Source organism: Condylura cristata, unplaced genomic scaffold (assembly GCF_000260355.1).
Source record: "Condylura cristata isolate star-nosed mole 26May11 unplaced genomic scaffold, ConCri1.0 scaffold00004, whole genome shotgun sequence".
Lineage (NCBI taxonomy): Eukaryota > Metazoa > Chordata > Mammalia > Eulipotyphla > Talpidae > Condylura > Condylura cristata.
In genome coordinates, this window is record NW_004567105.1 from 48562153 (window position 1) to 48579041 (window position 16889).

At 49.0% G+C, this 16889-nt stretch overlaps 1 protein-coding gene across 1 annotated transcript in view; it reads left to right on the forward strand.

Moving 5' to 3' along the window:
- Positions 1-16889, forward strand: part of LRIG1 (leucine-rich repeats and immunoglobulin-like domains 1) — a 103381-nt gene that overhangs the window by 81504 nt on the left and 4988 nt on the right. Inside the window, exons 7-12 of the mRNA XM_004676554.2 lie at positions 217-360; positions 2335-2415; positions 7568-7639; positions 8427-8498; positions 12304-12467; positions 15321-15641. Of these exons, the coding sequence (XP_004676611.1) occupies positions 217-360; positions 2335-2415; positions 7568-7639; positions 8427-8498; positions 12304-12467; positions 15321-15641 (854 nt within the window). The remainder of the gene's footprint in view (positions 1-216; positions 361-2334; positions 2416-7567; positions 7640-8426; positions 8499-12303; positions 12468-15320; positions 15642-16889) is intronic.

A 16889-nucleotide genomic window follows, 5' to 3' on the forward strand; every position in this document is an offset into this window, starting at 1 on the left:
TCACTGCCACGGGAGCCTTTCAGGGCCTGAATAAAGACCAGTCTTGAGCAGCAGCACAAAGGTGTGGGAGCCCTACAGGTCTTCAGGTGCACGGTCTTGTGTAGGCCTCACAGCTTAACAGGCTTTCTGATCTCCATGACCATCATAGCCCTTCCAGGAGTCAGGCTAGGTGGGTGTAGAACCAGTGGTGACGTTTGCTCCTCTCCCTTTCCTCAGGATTCTGTCCTTCAACAATCTCACCCGACTGGACGAGGAGAGCCTGGCCGACCTGAGTAGCTTGAGCACCCTGCGCCTGAGCCACAATTCCATCAGCCACATTGCAGAAGGTGCCTTCAAGGGACTCAAAAACCTACGCATCTTGTAAGTCTTTCCCAGTGGGTTGACAGAATGAAAGGGTCCCTGGCTGAGGGAGCAGACTATAGCAACCACGTGCTTAGAGGAGTTTCCTTCACATAGACAAGGAGCCGGAGTGGGGTCTCAAACTGACAACATCTCAGATTTTATGACCAACTGAGAAAGAAATGGCTGAACAGAACAATGTCTCTCACTCTTTCAAGCAGTCGTGCTGAGCCAGCACTAGTCCCTGCAGTGTACTTGGCAGGGTCCTGGGGTTGGGAAAAATTCCCCAGGCTGAGCATTGGCATAGCCAGCGGGTCAGCAACCACGGCCGGTCTTTCCGTCTGGAATGCTCCCACTGTGGCTTCCCTTTTTCAGGTCCTGACTATCGCCGTCCAAGGCAGGGAACCCTGGGGTTGGTCTCCGGGCTAGCATTTGGGCTTCTTCAGCACGCCCTGGGTCTAGAAGGCTCCATTTCCAAGAGAGGCAAATAGGCCTCCCGTGAGCCTCATTAGGGCTCAACTCACAAGGTGGTGGCTATTTTCCTCCAGGTTCCAAATTAGGTGGGGCTTCCTGGGCATTGTAGTAGGGTGCTTTCCACGATGTCCTTAGGAGGTTTTGATTGTCTGCTTCAGAGGACTTTCAGGCATATACCAGTGTAAAGCCCCCAAAGAAGGGCATTTGGGTTTTTGTCAGAAAGCGCTAGTGTGTTTTAAGGGCGACTTCCCCGCATGCCCAGTGTGAGGGGGGCCCTGCCCAGGGCAGAGGGAGGAAGCCCTTTGCACTTGCACCTGGCAGAGAGGGCAGAGCAGGCTTTGATGCCAGGCCATTGTTAAGGAGTGTGAAAGAGCCGGAGGCCAGGCTATTCAAGCCCTTGCGAGGCCTGAATAAGGAAGCCTGGAACTTTCTGAAGGAGCAGGCCAGAAAGGAGAAAAAAGCTTTGGCACTAGGGTGAGGAGCAGGGAGACAGGCACACAAAGCCATAGCCCCTGGGTTCCTGGGTTTTTTAGTATGAAGATAATAGGAACAAAGCCATTTAAAAAAGTTCCTTCCAGTGGCAGAAAGTCAGCTCTTTGAGCTTCCTGCTGTAAATAAAGGTCACTGCAAGCTTTGCACTTTTCAAAGTTTTCCTCCCTCTTGCAGTGCTGATTCCTGACTCTCCTGGGAGCGGAGAGCAGCATCCCTGTCTATTCCTGGTGCCTGGCCAGACTCAGGACAGGAAGGTGTAGGGACGCAGGAAGTCTGTGGAAGCTAGAAAGGGCTGGCCATGTGGCAGCATGGGGTCTGGCCTCCAGGTGGGATGTCTCCCTGGCGCTGTGACCTGCCCTTGGAACTTGGGGGAGGAAGCTGAGTCATCAGCCTTGTGATTTGCATTGCTGGAGACTGAGCTGAGAAGTTGGCCTTGGCCCCCCGCCCCTGCTCAAGTGGGTCACAAGTCTGACTCAGCAGCCAGATGTCGACCCTGGCTCCACACCCACTTGCCAGCACAGAGGGCTGTGAGCTGGGACCTTTTGGTTCATGTTCCTGTCCGCCGTGTGCCTCCAGTTCTGCAGAAAATCCCAGAAAAGGAACTCTGGTGGGCATGAAAGCAGATGGGAACTTTTAGGAACCCTTTAGATTGATGCTCAGTGCTAGTGGCCATGTGTCTGCTCTGTGTTTTCCGCTCTGCTGTCCACACCTCCTCCCGCCCCGGACGCAGCCTGAGGTGACTGCGAAGCGGCAGATGGAGCCAGGCAAGCTCCATCTCAGAGCTCTAACTCCAGGCCCATGTCAGCTTCGCCTGGAGGCTGAGAAAGCCAAGCAGCCACACAGAACATGCAAAAGGGGCTTTCCGGGAGCAGTGGTGGTACTTCTGATCCTGTTAGACATCTGGCTGTGCATGTCGAACACCCCTGGTGTCTTGCGCCCACTGGGTGTGTACTGCTCTCCCACTGGGTGTTGAAGACTGTGCCAAGAGCACAGACTGCGTGCTGAGCTCTCTTTGTTCCTTCTCCCCAGGGATCTGGACCACAATGAGATATCAGGCACGATAGAGGACACCAGTGGTGCTTTCACGGGGCTTGAGAGCCTGAGCAAGCTGTGAGTATGCTCCATCTGAGTTCCGTTGGAGAGGGCTCAGTACTCCCGCCCCTGCCTCCTTTGTTCTGGGCCTGGCGGAGGAGAGCGGGCCTTGTGTACCTTCTTCCAGCCAGAGTGAGAGATGGAGACTTCTCTCCCAACTTCTCTCTGGCCAAGGGTCTTGTCGCTGCCCGGGGCGCTGCTTCTTTGGGTCTAAAGGCCTGGGTTTGGCATCCCTGGGGGCTTCTCTCCATTTTAATTCATGGTGAATGTTAAAACAGCGACAGAGGGGTCTTGCCCTCTTATTCATTTTCTAGAAATTGTTAAAATACCTAAAGTCCAGTAACTCTGGATGATTTTGAGTCTTTGGTCAATATTTCTTATGTCAATTACAAACTTGACCTGAAATAGTCATTCCTGAGTGTGTAGAAATAGCTGTTTTTTTATTCAGAGTTTCCGGCTGGCTTTTTGTTGTCTTAAGCTCTAGAATCTGCCAGTTTCTCTCTGAGACATTGTGTGTGGGCGTCCTGTACAGGGTTCCCCCACGGTCCAAGAGTAGAACATCCCTATTTGATAGGTAACTTTTTTGAGTCTGGGAATGCTATTACCATTAATTTATATGGAAAGATTTCTGAGTATGCCCAGACCCAGAATGTGCCATACCACACCCTCCCCAAATTGTCGGCTCTCCTTTCGGACATCAGGCAAACCTGTACCTGACAACCTGGCCAGGGACCCTCTTGCAGCTGTCCACGGTGAGGAAATGGAAGAAAGGGTTTATCCACAAGCACAGCGTGGCTAGGTGGCAGGGGCAGGGATCCCCAGTGCAGCTCCAGAGCCCTGTCTCTCACCACACCCAGACTTCACGCAGATGCGGCCTAAGGCACAGCCAGCCTGAGGGACTAGAGTGATTTTTATTGTTTACTAGCAACTGGGAGGGAGGGTTTGGAGCACAAGACAAAGAAGCCAGTCACCGCCCCTCTCAGCCTGGTGGAGGTCGGCCTTTCGGATGAGTGTAAAGTAAATATTTGGAAAACACCAGTAGAGTGCAAGCTCTAGGAACGCCTGGGTTGGGAATCTCCCTGGACGGAGAACACGCTTTGGTGTAGGGAAGTGTAAAGGTGCTCTTCACACCTTTATACTCTGAGGGTTCTCAGTAACCACAAGTATTGGGCTCTCCAGGGACTATATCTTGTCTTGAGCAACCTATATTCTGATAGTGTGTCAAAACGGCTGTCAGGCTTTCCTTTTCTTCCCTAAAAAACTCCCTTGTCCTTTTTCATACACTACAAGCTTGAGAAGACCCCAAAAAGCACAGGGAAAGGCTGGGCCCAAATCTACCAGTTTCTCCAAACTCCAGGCAATGCCATTCACATGGCCTCTGCACATGTCATGATGCTGGGTGGGGGTGAGGGTCAGGGGATGGACGATGGATGGCACCCCCTCTCCAGTCGGACTTGAGCTTTTTCTTGTTCCATGACTTCCACGAGGTTCTTCTTTGGCAGCCCTTGGGGGTACCAGGCTCCTGGTTCTGCAGAAATCTGTTTGCTGACTTGGTCCTGATATTCTGGGGAGCTTGTTAAAATTCATTCTCCATCCCCTCCCCCTCCCTTAGCCCTACTGCTTAGACTCGTGGGGGTGAGAGCTCTGAACATATTTCAAAAAAGAGAGATGCACATATTGTAGGAAATTTGAACAGCAGTGCAGTCACCTGGGCAGGTTGTGGAACAGGAAGTTGAGGTAGAGAGGAAGTAAGCGTGCGTGACTGGGCGGCGGTTACAGCTGTGTGGCAGGCAGGCGGGGTTCTGTGGTGCTGGCGCATGGCTGGTCACACACCACTGGGGGTGGCAAAGGGATGTGTCGTGTGAATCCTGGTGAGCGTATGGAGGCAGAGTCTGGGTAGGTGCCGCTACGCTAGCAGGGTGGGGGCAACTTGCTTCTCCCCCTCTTCCATGCTCCTCGAGTGCTGCCTGGAAACTGCACCATGACCCTGCAGTGCCCCACTCGGGGGGCTAGTGGTATCCGTTGTGTTCATGAGACGTGGGGAGCATGTTAGTGTGGGGAACGGTGGTCCCTCCAGAGCTGTTATGGCACACAGAACTTGGTCCCTTGTCTGAGTGTAGATTGTCTCTGCTGTGCCTGAGGGGTGTCTTGGGATTGACCGTGGAGTAAGACAGGAGGAACTCTGGCCTTCACTCGCTTGGTCAAGGACCTCGGGTCTCTTTAGCCATGTCATAAGTCTTTCTTCTTAGTTGACCTTTGATGATGACGTTCACCAACCCACAGACCTCCTTTCTGAACAATGGAACAGCCCCTTGGGCCTGGGCACCCACTGGAGTTAGTATGTGAGGAGGGGAGGGAGAATTCTGGAGCACCAGTGAGCTCAGAGAGGAACAATGTAAGGCAGGCCCTGCTCCTAGGTCCAGCTCCTCCCAGCTCCTCCTCTGCATTCCTTGGGAGGGAGGGGGGTGGGACACACAGGTGGCATGTGTGTAAAGGAGTGTTGGGGGAAAATATGCAGAACTGGATCTTGAAACCAGGCTTCTCACGTTCTGTGAGGTTGAGTGGGTCTGGATAGGTGCAGCTGCCCAGCGCAGGACGCTTGCCCGTCCTCCCCGAGTACACCGGCATTTCTTTTTCATGAGGGGAGGAAGCTCTCATCAGGGTGATGACTACTCTCCTAATGAGCAGGACTCCTTGTCTGCCAGGGTTGTCGTAGCAAGAAGTCAGAGGCCTTTGGGAGCCCTGGACTGGGTGGCTGGGGGGTGTGTGAAAGGATTTGGTAAGTGACTTTCCAGAGTCCCTGGGTGAGGGAGGTCAGACCTCCTGCTTCTCTGCAGGGCAGGGACCCTTGATAGGTACAGCCATGCCTCGGGCCCTTATCCCGTGGAGGGGCGGACCATTCCTTGGCAAAGTTACAACTCTCCGTTCTCCACGGTGCTCCTTTATTGTGAGCCCCTTGCACTAGCTTCTCGAGCAAGGTCACAGCCCTCTCTGCTCAAGAGAACCTGAAGCCCTCTTTCAGTCCACAGCAGGATGACTAGGCCTGCGTAATTGAGAAATTGTTTTATTGCCATTGTCACCATTAGAAATAACTGCCTGCCTTTATTGTAAAAGAGGTCAATGTGACTAATATTTAATGGATAAATAAAGCACAGCTTTTTCCTGACTTCAGCTTACGGGAGATTTCACTAACCAGTTCAAAACGTTTTACTAGGTCCTGGGGCGCAGGGGCTGGGTGGGGCGCTAAGTGAGTGGGTCTGGGCGGCGTTTAGATGGGCTGGGGTCAGGGAGACCCAGCAAGCCTGGCCACTGAGCTATGAGTTTGGTTTGTTTGTTTTAAAATAAAAGCTTCAGAGTGAAAGAGGTCGTGGAAACATTTGCAGGATGAGGTTGTTTTTGCATCCACACAGACTGCCTCCGAGAGAAAAGCAGGCCAGGGGGCTCATCTTTGCTGCCCGTCTCCCCGGGAGGCAGGAATAGTGGTACCTTGGTCCGAAGGCTGGACGCAGTTACGGATGGGGGCGCTGCTCACTGGGTGGCTGTGGGTGCCAGGCACTAGGGGAGTCTGTTCCTGAGGAGCCGGGGAGTCGCTGTGGTGGTGGTGCCCTGCGTGGCAGGCTTAATACGGTCAGACAATACGGACAGTGGGGCCCACTGCTGCAAAGTGTCAGAGTTGTCAATCGGCCTGATGATCAGAGCAGGGCCTCTGGATGCCAGTCCACGCCAGCCCTTTCCCAGGAAGGGGACGTCCTCATTCAGGATCCCACCAAGAATTGGGAAAGATCTCAACTAAAGGCTATTTCTGGCCTCCACTCTTGTGTTAGATCAGAACCCACATGTGAACAGCAAGCACCAGCCCTCCCTGAAGGGAGGAAAGTGTGAGTGTCAAAACCAAAAGTTGGAAGAGCTGCGCCCACAGCCCCAAGCTTTGATCAAACTGCAAAATCAGGTCCTGGAGGCACTGCTTCCCGATTCTTGGTGGGATCCTGAATGAGGACGTCCCCTTCCCGGGAAAGGGCTGGTGTGGACTGGCGTCCAGAGGTCCTGCTCGGACCATCAGGCCGATCTGACAATTCTGAGACTTTGCAATAGTGGGCCCCACTGTCCGTATTGTCTGCTCCCTGTAGCTAACACTGATAGACAGCAAAGTCCACACATCCAGCTGTTTGTCATTTTTACCCTCTAGTGTCACCAGCAGAAGGTTCCTGGGCCCTTTGGACTTACAAATGTCCTTGTGAGCTTGCATCAGTGTCTTGAGAACAAGGAGAGATAGAACGTTGATCCCTTTCACACCCAACATTCAGCATACTCTTGGCCCCACCCCCATCAGAAACGAACTGTCCTTTGGGTGACAGAGCACATCACACTGGTTCCTGGGAGAACTGTAGAATTTCTGCAGTGGGTGAGATGGGAAGTGTTGGAGGCAGCAGCCCTAGTGACAGGCAGTGCGGGGCTGCGGGCATCAGAAGGGTGACTGTTGAGGACCTAGCTGTCTGGGATTTAATGAGTCTTGGCCAGTCGGCAGCATTTAAAATCTAGGTTCTTGCTAAAGACACTAGGGTGCTCGGGTGTACCCAGCAGGTGGGGCAGGGGGCTGTGGCTATGTCCTGTGTGCTGGGAAGAGCCTCAGGGCCAAGATCTAGGTGACTCCTGCCCTTTTCTTGCTTCCTTTGGAAACCTGTATCCCTAGAACTGTTTTCAAATGTTAGTAACAGTGTTTAGTTAGAGTCTGCATTTTGTTCTCTGACTACTTCCCCTTGCTGAAACAAAGATCTGTCCCCATTAAGCCATTGCTTAGTGTCACCCCGACCCCACCCCCAGCCCCTTGGGTGGTCCTTGGAGAGAGACAGCCTGTGCTGGACCAGGTGATTGCCACTTACCATTGGAAGGGGTCTTTTTTAGGCAAGACAGTGCATGCAATTTCAACCTGTCATCATGGCTAAATTCTAATAAAGAGAAAAGTATTTCATTTCAGAAAAGGAAAGCCTGCATACTTCAGGCTCATAATCTCAGCCCAGGTCAGATTTCCACCTGCCTCTCCCTGCAGAGACTTATCAGATAGCATTCCCCTAATTGTGTGTTCTCTCTCCCCCAACTCTCCCTTGTCTCCCTCCCCCACCCTCCCACCCCCATTTTTCTTTTCCTGTTTCTGGATGTTTGGAAACTGCAGAACTCTGTTTGGAAATAAGATCAAATCCGTGGCTAAGAGAGCATTCTCAGGGCTGGAAGGCCTGGAGCACCTGTGAGTATCTGCCAGACCTTCCCCGCCCACAGGCCTGCCAAATGTGGCTGCTGGGGAAGTCTGCTAGCAATTTAATAGCATCTTTGTAAACTGAGAAACAGGCTATTTGGAAACGCCAGCTGCTTCCTTCTCATTAAATAAGTCAGCTTCAACTTTGGCCTTTATTTTGCTTGTGCCAGGAACAGTTAGAGAACATATGGCTAGTCGATGAGCTCTCAATTTAATGCAATTGGTATTTGGCTAAATACCCTCCTTCCTCCTGCTGCTGCACCACTGCCCAGCTCCTCCACAGGCTCCAGAGCTCCTTCCCATTGCACCAGGGTGCTGCACTCTGGCCCCAGCTGAGGCCCTCACTAAAGCAGCTAAGCATCGCTACATCTCCGGCATACCTGGGAGGTCTAGTGTGGCCCCTGGGAGAAGGTTGGAGCCTGCCCGGAGGCATTGGCATTGTCACCCTCTGGGGCCCATAGGCCTCTTAAGTACTTGACTCTAAGTCTTTGAGTCAGGTTTGACCTTAATTCTTTTGGGAAGGATTTTGCTTGTTTACTTGCTGAGCAGCACTCAACCGGACAGTGCCGCGAAGGCTGGCCTGGCTCCAGGGCTGCTCAGCACATGGGAAGCGATAGCCACTTACAGTGCAGTTGGGACATGGGTCTGGCAAGGATCTGTGGTTCTTGGGCAAAACCAGGGCTATCCAGAATAATCCAGAGCTGCTTGACTCAAGCATGCAGCTGACATAAAGGGAAGGAGGGGTTTCTGTGCATCGGTAAAGAGTGCTCTATTACAGGAATCTTGGAGAAAATGCGATCAGATCTGTCCAGTTTGATGCCTTTGCGAAGATGAAGAATCTCAAAGAGCTGTAAGTACCTGAATTCTGTGGCTCACGTTAACATGAGTTGACAATTTCAGACTAAAACCCCTTAACTGCATTATGCCTCATTTTATATAATATTGGTCATGGCTAATAATTGTGTGTTTTTAAAAAAAAAAGCCCTGTTTGGGTATATTGTGGATCAGGGGCCATGGTACTGGGTCATGGTGCTTGTTCTTACAGGGCCACGTGGCAAATACTTTCAGGTGGTGGTCAACAGGTTCTGTCAGAACAATTCTGTTGCTACAGCATTAAGCAGCCATAAACACATAAGCCAATGGGCATGATCACACTAGTAAATTCCGATTTACAAAAAGAGGCAGTGAGCCTTTTGCCAGCGGCTCTTCTGTGATGGGAAATGGACTTTTCTACAAAATGGATAATCACATCTTAATTATGTCAAGGACCAGTCTTTATAGTTTTACTTTTAAAACAAAGGCCCTACATTGAGAGGGGTTCACTGAAAAGTTTGGTGGACTGATTGTGGCAAAGGCACTTATGGTATAGTGACATGGAACCTTGTGCACCCTTGTAGCCAAGGCCCAGAGTAGTTTTGGGGTATGCTGCTGCCGCCACACACTCCTCTGAGCTTTTGGGGTGACAGGTTGGAAGAGCTGATCTGTTGCCCAAACTCTGGCAGAGGAGTGGGCTAGGTACTCAGGTAGCAATACCTACATGTCCGTTCTCCTGCCTGCACATAAATATGGTTCTGGAGACAGTACGTTCTACCTGTAACCTTAGTTCCCTGAAGTTGTAGGCTTTGGTTCCTACAAGTGCCAACCAAAAGCTGGACGGCACAAGATAACTTTCTTTGCACCCCGACTTTGTCCTCATCTTGGTAGATCCTAGATGCAGCTGAGGCGGGCAGGAATGGGGAAACGGAGAGGCACAGGCCTGCGGCTGAGACCCAGATGAGTGCCTGGGTACTCAGGCACTCCCTTACCCGTATCTGCGGGTAAGGGAGGGCAGGGTAGGTGTCCTGGGCACCTGCTTACATGGTTTTGTTTGCTGTAAGTTTCAAGTGTGTCAAATTGGTGCTCGTGCCTTAGAAGGATGCTTTCTTAGAAGGGTCTTGGAATGGGAGCCTGTATGGGGTTTCATGAACCCTGAGGAAAAGCTGCTACACCCTGAACACCTTCCCTCCTTACAGCTTGCTTGTTTCCTGGGTAGACACTCCGAAGGAGGATGCCATAGCTCAGAGGAGGTGATTAATAAAAGAATGGGCACACGGGATAGATAAGTGACCAGACGAGTAGGACAGTGACCATAAAACCTAAGTGATGAGTACGAGTGCTCACTCCACATGTAGTGGAGGTAAAGATTTGGTTGTAGAAGGGGTTTTTTCTTTTGGCCTCCTAGGAATTCAGGTTTTCTGTGACAAACTTTCCTGGTACATGGACCCTCCCCGCTTGGTGCTTCTGAACGGTCCTGGAGGCTCAGCCCTGGCCCCCGCCTGTGTTTCCCATCAGTCACTGCACATGCCCAGCTGGGGCTGGACCCGGGCCCAGGCCCCTGATGGGGAAATGGTTAATTCCTCTTGGTCTTTTTCTTTCCCTGTCAGATCAAGGCAGGTTGTACTGCACCCTTAGTCATCCTCTGGGTAAATTTCCACCAGCACTGATTAGAAACACACTTCGAGTTGGAGTCATGAAAATGCACAATGTAAGCCAGCTGGGTGTCGCGGTGGCTGGAGGCAGGAGTCATGGAAGGCCCTGCCTGTTAGCAGTTGACAAGGTTGTGTTTGTAGCTGGTGGAGGAAGAGTGGAGGAATCTGCAGAGCCCTAAGGCGCAGTCTCTCAACCTAGCCTTTGTCTAAAAGCAGCTGGGGCTTGGGAGGTCAGGGCCCAGTATCCTCACTATTTGGCTCTATTTCCTTTCCATCTGTTCCGTTGGTTCTAACTCATCCTCTAGGAAAGCCTTCTCTCTACCCTGAGGCAACTGAGGTCTAGTCTTCTCTGAGATGGGTTGCATTGTGGAGGAGGAAACTTTCTCAAGGGACGAGACCTGACAAGTATATTGTGGTGAGAGCCTGAACCCTTCTACATGCCTTTCTGATAAATGACAAATTTGTTTGCCTCAGTTTGTTCTGGTGACAAAAATGAAATATGGTTTTGTCCCATACGCAGGTGTCTAAGATCTCATAGTGGCAGCCTTCTGTCTTCCCCTAGGCGTCTGTAAGCACGTCCCAGGGACAACGGAGAGGGGCGGTCAGGTCACAAGCCCCTTAGATGGGAGCCATAGCTGCCGGACAGTGGGGTGGGCTCCTTTCCCCTCCCCCATCGCTGCCGCGTCTCCCTGAGCCAGCGCACACAGCACACAAGGCCCAGCCTGGGAGTTCTGCGTGTGCTGAGGGGGGTGGCTGCTGCCCTGTGCCAAGCTGCCACCTCTGGGGACTCGAGGGGGTGCCCTCCAGGTACTTTTGTGCACAGAGCTGCCTGCCTGTCAAAAGAAGGTACAAACTCAAATGCTGATTTTAAAGTGAAAGATGGGAAAGCCATCCCAGCTAGAATGGCTTAGAGATCAGTATTTCAGTGTTTGAGAGGGCACTTCCCAAGGGATTTTAGTTAAGATGCCTAACCAACCTGAATGTGATGGGAAACAGGAGAGAAGAGTGATTTTACTTGTTTTACTCATCCTTCAATTATTTGGCTTAAATTTCGTTTTTCTTTGCTGTTCTCACTAGCTTGATGATTTTTCAGCTCATTAGAATTTTGGAGTGAAACAGAAGAAAACAGGCTGCTCCTTTGGTCACTGTGTCGATGTCTGGGGAAGAGGGTGGCAGGGGAATGAGGCTATCGCTTTTACACTGGCCAGTGGGACACTTTGGGAGCTTTTGAGCATATGAGCACCTCCTTTGCGTCCTGTGTCCCAGCAGCAGTGTGTTCTAGGCCGTACATCTTCTCTCCTGTCTTCATCTTGTCATGGACTGGTCTCTGTTCCTCAGCTCAGGGCCTTGAGGTCTTCCAGGAACAGGGCAGCGAGACTCTGGTAGACTTATCTCTGAGTGACTCTTCAGGAAGGAATGTCCGCTGAGATGGCAATTCCGATTTCTGTTGAAAAAACTTATCCTCAGTTGCTGAGAAATGAAAAAGAAAATATTCTCTGTTTTGGTTGGAGCCTCACAAAACCAAAGTTGTGCATTCTCATGCTCCCTGGGCAGTGGTAATTAACTAACAAGCACTATTCAGGGAACGCAGCCGAATCCTGCTATCCCAGCATCATGCTGGTGTGGAGATAAATACACAAACAAGTGGGGAGCACGCTGGCAGGGCTTGCACTGGAAAGGAAGAAAACAAACAGCTTTGCAGATTAGAAAATAACAGCCATATCGAAAAAGCACCCTTCTCAGAACTTGTTTCCAAATTTTGCTCAAAGTCAGATTGAGTTTGGAGGCTTCAGGTAGCTCTGGAAGTGAGAAAAGTAGAGGGGGCAGTGCCACTCATCTGTTGGTGGCCAGAAGGTTCCAGGTGTCACACAGAGCCCTGTCCGAGAAGGTGGATGAGCTCCAAGTCGCAGCTGCTCACCAGGGCCTCACACTGGCAGTGCCAGCATCACCTGGGAGACCTGTTAGCAACGCAAAGTCCCAGGTTCTCACCCTGACCTGCTGAAGCAGAACTTTATTTTATTAAAATCTCCAGGGCTGCTGGGGCCAGTGCACAGGAACCCTGAGAAAAGTCACATCCAGTCCAGGCTGACGGTGCGAATGGCAGAAGCTGATCAGAGGCCCTGGGTACTGAAGAAACATAATCTTTCCTGGGCACACACCCCCAAATCAGTTTTGTTTTTCTTTCAGTCATATCAGCAGTGACAGCTTCCTGTGTGACTGCCAGCTGAAGTGGCTGCCACCGTGGCTACTGAGCAGGACACTACAGGCCTCTGTGACAGCCACCTGTGCTCACCCGGAGTCCCTGAAGGGCCAGAGCATTTTCTCTGTGCTGCCAGAAAGTTTCGTGTGTGGTAAGACAGTCCCTGAATGTTTTGTTTTGTTTGCACAAAGGGCGAGGAGACCAGAGAGGAACTCTTCACTGTGGGAGTGAGTCCTGTGATCCTATTAAACCCCAGCCCATGGTTACCAGTCAATTGCTGGATGCAAGTTGTTTGCCACTGAAACCACACACAGTGTTTACTATATGGTGGCATTTTGTGGTTATTGGAGAACATGCATTTAATCAGGAGGGAGCATGAGCTGGTTGAATTACAAATCTGAATAATCAATTACAGGAAGGGAGTTGTGTTCTTGAGGGCTCTGTGCCTGAGTTTAGCTGTGAAATTACTGGTGTATGAGACTGGGGTTTTAGCGTGTGTTTCTTTCCAACCCAAGAATTAAAGGTTAAATACAGGAAGGACAAATCTCAGGAGAACAGTTGCTGTAGTAAAAATAATTCCTTGATGTTGACTTGGACTCTTGCTGTTCCTCCAAACCACTGAAATCTGCACTTGTAACTTTACATTCCTTTTCCTTTTGAATTACCAGACTGTAGCCTGGTCATCTTTTTAACTAGGGGTGGTCAAGATCCAGGTTTGGTTGCACAGAGCTCAGAAAAAAAGCTGAACACCGCCCCTACCCCTACCCCCCTCCACACATACCAACCCACAAGACTCTTGTGGTCAGAAAGATATGATGGAAAAATATGATGAATTTTGAGTTGTTGCTGGTTTCTGCTCTAAGTGGGAATGAAGGGGTTCCCAGGTCTCAGTCACCTCCAGGTAGGTGCGTGTCTCCTCTGTCTTCTGTCCCTCAAGTCCTCCCTGAGCTTTGGAACCCCTCCTGTGGTGATTGTGAGTCATTATGGAAAATGGAGTGTGGAATTGTATATGCTACTGTTTACACCGTCTGTTAATGACTTCAGTTTTGTCAGTTTTTCTTCAAATTTTTATAATTTTTGTCTTATTGATGAATTGAACATTCTAGGTCATTCTTTCTAGGATCAACCCATTTTCATCTATTTTGTCTTATATCTCCTGTAGCTTTCTTTAATTTTGTATTAAATAGACACCTGTAGTATACCATTTTAATTCCCTTGTTTCATTTAGTTTTATTAGTAGTTACCATGGAGACTATAACATCTTTAGACAATCTAGTTGAGATTAAGAATGAAATTCAACCATGTTCAAAATTATGCTCCTATTAAAGTGCCATGTTGCTCTTATTGTCATACAACTTAACGTCTTTATATGTTATAAACCCATCAGTAGTTTTAAAATTATGGGATTACATCATTTCATTTTAAATTAGATCAGAAAAGGTTACAAAGAAAAATGCATGAATATTGCGTATCTGTGCTTTCCTATGTAGTTATCTTTCTTTCTTTGGGTGGATTCGAGTTGTCATGCTTTCATTTCAGCCTGATGAATCCCCTTTAGTAATTTCTCATAGGGCAGGTGTAATAAACAGTAGCAAAGATGTTTTGTTTTTGTTTTTAAATTTGAGAATGGTTGATTTCTCCATCTTCCGAGGTGCTGTATGTGGGATTTCTAGTTGCCTTTGTCTTCTTTCTGCTTTCTGGCCTGCATGGGAGGAATTATCTGTTAATGCTGAGAAGCCCCAGTAATCAATGAGCTGCTGCTTTTACTGCCTTCAAGATTCATTGCCTTTGACTATGAATTTTCTTGGTGTGGTTATCTGAGTTTATTCTTTTTGGAGCTCACTGATGTCAGATGCATGTTTTTCATTGAATTTGGGACATTGGAGACATGTCATCAATTACTCTGTTCTTCTTGGACTCCCATTATTTGTGTTACTATGTTTGATGCTGTCCCACAAATCTCTGGTACTGTTTATTTTCTTTTCTTGTTTTTTCTCAGAATGGATAATCTCAATTGACCTGTCTCAAGTTCTCACACTCTCCTGCCAGCTCAGTTCTGTAGCTAAAACCCTTCTAATGAAGCTTTCATTTCAGTTGTTGTATTTTAAATTCTGAAATTTATATTTATCTCATTTTTACAATTGCTGTCTCTTTATCAGTACTCCTTACTTGCTGACAAAGTATTCACATACTTTAATTCTTGTAGACCTGAATTCCTTAGGTCTTTGAACATACGTATAAAACCCTTTCAATCTTTGTCTGGAATTCAAGGGCAGTTTCTCTTGAATGCTTCTTTTCCTATTTCTTTGCTTGTTTTATAACTTTGAAGTCCCCCCAATTGGGCATTTAAAATCAAATAGTGGTGGCAACTTTATAAACCAGATTCTCCCTCTTGTCTAGACCATGGAGCTAGGAAGACTTAGAAAAAATGGAAAATGCCTCAAGGCTGGCTTTTCTTAGTACGATTTGGGTATTTTGATTAGTACTCCAGGGATTGTTGTAAGCCTTTTGTTCTTTTCAAGAATTCTGGAAAAACTGATCTATGGCTGCTTTTGCTAGTGTTATTACTTTACTGGACATGCAAATATTTTCAAGGCTTTCTTCCTGACATCTGAAGTGCACCATGACCTGCTTCTTTGGAAATACGATCATGGAGTCCTGACTAATAACTCCAGGCTATGTTTTGTTAAAAGTAAGCAGGTAAAGTCAAGTGCTGTCCTCTTGTAGAAGCCACTTGTTGATTTGATAATTGAGCCCTGGTGGATTTGTTTTAATCAAGGCATACATACCATTAGAGGTGATAATAGCTCAGAGTTTTATGTATGGTTGAGAGCAAATATCCAAGGTATATCCAAATATCCCTTAAAATGTTTGAAGGAGCTGCAGAGGCACTGGGACCCTGAAAGGTCTGTTCCTTACTCAGCATCTGACTGAATTTGTTAGTTTAAATGGCAGCTGGGTGCTCTGGGAGGTAAGTAACCACAGCTGGCCCTTATCCCCTCAGATGACTTCCCCAAGCCGCAGATCATCACCCAGCCAGAGACTACCATGGCTGTGGTGGGTAAGGACATCCGGTTCACGTGCTCAGCAGCCAGCAGCAGCAGCTCCCCTATGACTTTTGCCTGGAAGAAGGACAACGAGGTCCTGCCCAATGCCGACATGGAGAACTTTGCCCACGTCCGAGCACAGGATGGGGAGCTGATGGAATACACCACCATCCTGCACCTGCGTCGTGTCACTTTTGGGCACGAGGGCCGCTACCAGTGTGTCATCACCAACCACTTTGGCTCCACCTACTCGCACAAAGCCAGACTCACAGTGAATGGTATGGAAGTGTTACCTTTCTATTCAGGACCAAGAGCCCAGTGAAACACTGCTGGTGATCTTACGTAGGCAGAGATGATTGAGCAGGAGAAATACAGGCTTCACTGGAATAGTAATATTTGACAATACTGGGATATCATGCTTGGGTTGCCTGGGTTTGTACAAAAACATACCTTATAGGTTAAAACATTATTCTCAGTAGATTATGTTTATTGGTGATTTTTAAAATACAGTTACTATGTTAAGTGGAAATTCAGGACCAAGCCTTGGGTGTTTAGCAATTTATCACCGTCCATAAACCAAGATGTCTGGTACCTGGAATCTAAGCTTGCCCTGATCCTGGGGAAGCTGCTGCCCTCTCAGTAGCCGGCACAGCTGAGTCCAGCCCAGGTGCTTTGCACTACCGAGGCTGGTATGCACGCCAGCTTGACTGCAGAATGGTTCTGGGGATGTTTGACAAGGATTTTTGTTTTCTCAGTAGAGACCATAAAAGTGGCTTTCTTCAGACTATTTCTGTTATTCAGGTCTATTCTATAGCTTATTACAATAGTGGAATTTAGAGTAAAGATAGCGGTAACTAGCTTGAGGAGCTGACCACCTTAGTAACCTAACAAGATTTTCCTAAACACTGATTTCCAAGTAGAATTTGGCTAGGAGTATTCAGGCGTGCTGTAACCTCTGTGCTCTTTAAGGCCTCCAGACCACACTTTGGCTGGGTTGTCATGGCTTTTTCTGAGGGATTCCTCATTGTTTCTTAAAAGCCCAGTGTACTGCCAGAGGCTCCCACCAGGGTAATCTTCATAGGCAGTGTAGTGATGCATGCTATGTGGCTGGATGCTGCCACTGTGCTAGAAATACTTGGGTTCAGTGAGCTAATTAAACAACCCTGACCTCATGTGCAGCCCGCCACCGTCCCTCCAAGGTGGGTTTCTTCAAGAGGGGAAAGTCATCGGATTGGCTTCCTCACGGGGAAGTAGTTACGTCAGTAGTTACATCTGGATGGAGCAGCCATTTTGTTTCCCAGCCTCCCTCCTGGTGGTTAACTAAGGCATGCTGCTATCTACTCACATTTACTAGCACCCCATTTATAGAGCGGTTACCATATATAGGGTGGAAGGGAAATGTTCCCTAAAAAGCTTTACATTTTAAGGGTGCTAGCCCCAAGTGTGCGATGAAACTGACGCACCCCTCCTGCAGCAGGGAGAAGCCCATCTCTTCCAATTGAATGTCGGTGTCCATGGTCCCAGGC